At 44.5% G+C, this 5,450-nt stretch overlaps 1 protein-coding gene across 1 annotated transcript; it reads left to right on the top strand.

The window, feature by feature from the left end:
* Window positions 1–798: 798 nt before the first annotated feature.
* LOC115355551 (arg8-vasotocin receptor-like) lies at window positions 799–4,103 on the top strand. The gene is made up of 2 exons (XM_030046409.1): window positions 799–1,744; window positions 3,820–4,103. The coding sequence occupies exons 1-2, from the start codon at window positions 799–801 to the stop codon at window positions 4,101–4,103; spliced, it is 1,230 nt and encodes a 409-aa protein (XP_029902269.1).
* The last annotated feature ends 1,347 nt before the right edge of the window (window positions 4,104–5,450 follow it).

Below are 5,450 nucleotides of genomic sequence, written 5' to 3'. Positions count from 1 at the left end.
ATATGAGGTTAAACCTTTTTTGTCACATTGTTACTGCAGGGGTGTCCCCTTTCCCCTTCTGGGGTTTATCAAAATATCAACATCACAATGAAATTCGTCAGTTAAATATCTTGGAACAAATGGAACAAAGATTGGCGAGATATTAGTAACTGATTGATGCCAGATATGACCAGATGTGGGTCACTTATTCATTTAGGAGGAACATTATCCCTGGATGCTCCCATCATGTGATTTAATTTCTGTGGGATTTCCAAATATGTCTGTGGCAACTTTCCTTTAGCTTTAAGATTCATTACAGTGATTGGAGAAAGAAACTCAGAAATGGTGAGTTCCATATCCTCCAACATCCACTGACACTCTGTCATGGCTGAGATTCAGCGGGGATGTCTTGGCATGCACCACATTATGCTGTTTTGTGTGAGTGGAAGAGGGAGACAGCGTGTGTGTATGTATATATGTGTGTGTGTGTGTGTGTGTGTGTGTGTGTGTGTGTGTGTGTGTGTGTGTGTGTGTGTGTGTGTGTGCGTGTGTGTGTGTGCGTGTGTGGAGGGGGATTGGTCTCAGGGGTGCGAGCCTTTAAAAGAGGCAGGAACCCACTGCTGTGGATTCACAGTGTGAGTTATGCGGCTGTGCTGCCCTGCGCATGGACTGCTTCACCACCGTAGATTTCAATCAGCTCTCCATGCATCCGTGCGCAACCCGGTGAGCGCCCCGAGCGCGCTGGAATAATCGAGCAGAGTGTGGCAACCAAAGTCGGTTACGCTCCAACCGGTTACGCACGGCGGTGAAGCGGGCACCATGCACTTCTGCAACTTCACAGACAGAAACTGCACGGAGGGTTTCAATGTAACGCGGCAGCTGGACACGGGTACTAAGGGGAATGCCAGCGCTGCGCACAATGACAGCGACCCGTTTGGACGGAACGAGGAGGTCGCCAAGATCGAGATCACGGTTCTGAGCGTCACGTTCCTAGTAGCCGTGTTGGGGAACGTCAGCGTGCTGCTGGCCATGTACAAAACCCGCCGGAAGCCGTCCCGCATGCACCTGTTCATGAAGCACCTGAGCCTGGCGGACCTGGTGGTGGCCTTCTTCCAGGTCCTGCCGCAGCTCTGCTGGGAGATCACCTTCCGTTTCTACGGGCCAGACTTTCTGTGCCGTATCGTGAAGCACCTGCAGGTCCTGGGCATGTTCGCCTCCACGTACATGATGGTGATGATGACGCTGGACCGGTACATCGCCATCTGCCACCCACTGCAAACGCTCCATCAGCCCACCAAGCGCGCCTACGTGATGATCGTGTCCACCTGGGTGTGCAGCCTGGTCCTCAGCACCCCGCAGTACTTCATCTTCTCCCTGAGCGAGGTGCACCCCGGCTCGGCCGTCTACGACTGCTGGGGACACTTCATCCAGCCTTGGGGCGTGCGCGCTTACATCACGTGGATCACGGCCGGGATCTTCCTCGTACCCGTGGCCGTCCTGGTGCTCTGCTACGGTTTCATCTGCCGCACCATCTGGAGGAACCTGAAATACAAAACTCAAAGGAAAGGTGTCGGCGCCATGGCCGAGGCCACCAAAAACGGGCTCCTGGGGAGAGCATCGGTCAGCAGCGTCAGCACCATCTCCCGGGCCAAATTACGCACGGTGAAGATGACTTTCGTGATCGTCCTGGCCTACGTGGTGTGCTGGGCTCCCTTCTTCACCGTGCAGATGTGGTCAGTGTGGGATAACAGCTTCTCTTGGGACGGTAGGTCATCTAGTTGGACAAACTCTGACTTTGAAATCACCGATCCAGGCAGCTGAACGTTACCAGACTGCTATCACTTCACCACACCAAGTCATTCAGCATAAAAAAAAATGCGTCAACTTAGATTGTATGATCATTTCATCCACTCCAATGACTTATAAAACGCAAAGATCTTATTAAACTCGTTAAGAAAGAAAACTAGATCAGTTTTCTTTTAAGGAGTCTGAATCATTCTCGTCCGTTTCGTTATGACAGCAAAACAAAATATCTTGGTCAAAGTTCATGCTCCCTTGCATTTTGCCTTTAAAGCAAGTGCTTTTTTTGAAACCTGACTGATCAGCTCAAATGAAAATGCCTTAATTACCAGGCAGCAGATCATGTGATTCTAATGTGATTAATTCCACTCAGCCCTAATGAACCTATAGGGGCATTATGCATGGATGATGTGGGAGTTTCACCAATATGTAACTATTCAGAAACAGATTTTATTTATTTGTTTGTTTGTTTGTTTTTGACTGTAAATCTGTCATTTGCTGTTCCTGGGCATGCTTTACATGAAATTTTGACTGTTCTGATTTGGTTTTGTCTGATTTATATGGAGAGAATAATGACGTGTAACTAAAAATCAGATATTGCCTATACCTCTGAAATGACAGTGGTTTCCCCTCACAGCCACATAAAGAAACTGCATGTTTTATTTATCTATTTAAAATCTCAGCAAAGTCAACCGTAAATTAATTCTACATAAAGCCCTCATGTAACTCACTGTTTCCTGTACGACTGAATAGGCGGGCTGAGTCATATGCTTTTTAAAAAACTGATAACCATAAAAGAATTTAATTAGTGAAGAGTTTTAGAATCTAATGCTGTTTCATACACTTTTCCACTCTGAAAAGAATAAAAGTCTGGGGGGGAGCAGTGAATAGCTGAATACAGACAAAGCTTACTCAGTCTAAAACTATTAGTATCAGCCTTCATATTAGCTCATATCAGCCAGGTTAGACCTTTTATGCACAGTCCAGCTTAAAGGATCATACCAGTGAAATTGCATATTTAGCGTAATATCTACAAAATGTATATACTTCATGTTTCTGCTTATTTTTTCACAAAGCAAGCAGTTTATAACTTACACAGTTCGTATTTGGCAGACAGTTTTATCCAAATCGATGTACATATTAGAGCAAGCAGCTGTATTTTAGAGCTCCCATATCATTCTTATTCCCTTTTATCCAGCCATTGATTTCCATTCATTCCACTACAATATGAAACTACAACTACAACTACAACTTTCAGACTTCAAACTCTCTTCACACCAGTATTCCATCACTGTAATAAAGTCGTCCACATTAGTTTTTCTAAAAGCAGCAGCACTGTGGTGTTGTGCGGCTTGAAATTGAGGTGAAACAGTCCTTCCACCAGGGAAAATAGTCCCTGGGGAAACATTTGCTTTACACAGCCAAGTATTATCTTCACCAAATATTGGGTTTGGTTTATCTCAGATACTAATGGTCCTGTCAGGCTAAAATGTTTTTTTGTGCACAGTGATGACCGTATGATCAAGTGCATCTCCTGGTTGCAGTCATTCAAAACCTTTGAAAAAACTGTTTCATACTGCGATTGAATGCTAACTCCTCAGCTTGTTTTTTGCCGTGCACCTGGAGAAGAGGAGATACAGGCAGTGCCTCAGTATTTCCCCTTCTCCCTTTAGACGAGAAAAGGGTTTGTTTGTCGCCTAGAAGCTGTGTGCTTTATGAATGGCAACAAATTAGATGCATGTCATTATAAGGTGTTTGAACCAAAACTTCAAATTTAAAAATTGAGAGATTGAGGGATTTTAATTATCGTGAAAATTTTAATTGTCGTGAAATCTTCAGTACCCCCACATTATTTGCAAAATGCTTTGTTGCGATGTAAAATGTGGGTAGTAAATGGGCCAAACACTGAATATCATTGGTGCGGTCCTTTCACTGTCTCTATAGTGTCCTGGCGAGAATATGTAAACACCTCAGATGAAATAGACATCAGTGAGTGTGTCTCTGTTTCACCTGTTTCCTCTCTCTTTCTGTCTCCTGTAGACTCAGAGAACACAGTGGTGACTCTCTCTGCACTGCTGGCCAGTCTCAACAGCTGTTGTAACCCCTGGATCTACATGATCTTCAGCGGTCATCTCCTCTCAGACTTCGTGCACTGCCTCCCGTGTTGCCACAGGCTGCGCAACAAGTTTGGCCGCCAGGATTCGGACAGCAGCATCCGCAGAACCACGCTCCTGTCCCGCCTGCAGGGCCCACGCCTGTCTGAGCCATTTAGAGACCTGGACCCCGCCCCCAGACACTGTCCGTCCATCCCGTCGACGTCCTGACCCGCTGCCCCCGGACATGCTACCCATGTGCAAATGGTTAAATCCCACACTGCGGCTACTGTATGCTAGCAGGAGATTAGTCTTAATGAGAGAAGCGACAATCTCTGCTTGTTCGTTGATGGAGAGTTTGTGGCACTGAGGGAAGCCATGATCCTGCAGGCATTTTCTTTGGTCTAATTCACGAAGGAGAAGTTTACTTTGTCTTTGTTTTTGACTGGTCTGACAACCAGTACCTGTATTTTAGTTAAGCATGATTGACTTGCTTGCGCTCCTTGCTGTAATTTGTCCTCTCCAGTGTTCATGCCACTTCAGAACACATGAAGAATGAGCTGGATACGAGCATCAGCCCAGACTTCACACTGTTGCGCTCAGCTTTTCAAGCATGAGGAACTGCTGGCTATCACAAGTCAACATCCGTCTCCTTAAACCCATAAAACCTTGCCTTTTGGCGTCCTTTCCTGTTGCTGGCTCGGATAACATTCTCACTCCTAGGAAAACACATTTCTCTTGGGAGAGGACCGAGACTTGTATTTTCAGGCATCTCTGTCCAGTTTTTTTTTTTTTTTTTTTTTTTTTGTGCCACCAGAGTTTGAATGGCATCGATCTTATCAGGCAAAACAAGCCAAACTGAGGGAGTAAATGTTCTAGAGTTGAAATAAACTGCCCCAAACATGCTCGGTGTGAATGCACACTGACACAGTGCATGTTGGATATGGCATTGAAAATATGAATGGTCACCCTGCAGGACCATCTGCAGACATGGTTTACATTTTGGCTTGGATGTGCACAATTTTAGCATAATGGAAGTATTAGTATAGCATCAGCATAACTGACTTTGATTTAGGTTATCTGTGCTGCACAACATAATAGTACATGATTTTCTTTTTTCTTGGAGAGCTATGATGATTATCTAATATGTTTGAGACAAGTTTATGTATTTGGGACTATTATAGAGATTTTGAACCCTAAACTCATGGTATGAAATTGTCAACAAGGACAACATTGTTATCACTCATCGCAAGTGTTAAAGCGCACACACACACACACACACATGCACGCGCACTAATGTAAAGGTACAATCCTTAATTTATTGCAATCCTCTCTTTAGCATCACATCATTTCCGTGGCCTGAGGGATTTAAATATCAGTAAACGCAATTATTTTTATTGCCACATAAAGTCATATTAAAGCTAATGGGGTAAACAGTGAACTTTACCAATGAATGGATATTACCATTAATTACATTGGTCATTAAATGGCATAAAGTAATAAGGATTGCACGTTCGATATAGCAATCATGTTTGTGGTAATAGCAATTGCACTTTGTTTAATACTAGGTGACTGTGA

The sequence above is a fragment of the Myripristis murdjan genome, chromosome 23 (assembly GCF_902150065.1).
Source record: "Myripristis murdjan chromosome 23, fMyrMur1.1, whole genome shotgun sequence".
Taxonomy (NCBI): Eukaryota; Metazoa; Chordata; class Actinopteri; order Holocentriformes; family Holocentridae; genus Myripristis; species Myripristis murdjan.
Note: the sequence above shows the minus strand (reverse complement) of the source record. Positions and strands in the feature narration are given on the sequence as shown.

Coding starts and splice junctions, on each gene's coding strand:
- LOC115355551 (XM_030046409.1), top strand. CDS start 799: ATGCACTTCTGCAACTTCACAGACAGAAACTGCACGGAGGGTTTCAAT. Junction 1,745..3,819: donor TAACAGCTTCTCTTGGGACG/GTAGGTCATCTA, acceptor TGTCTCCTGTAG/ACTCAGAGAACACAGTGGTG.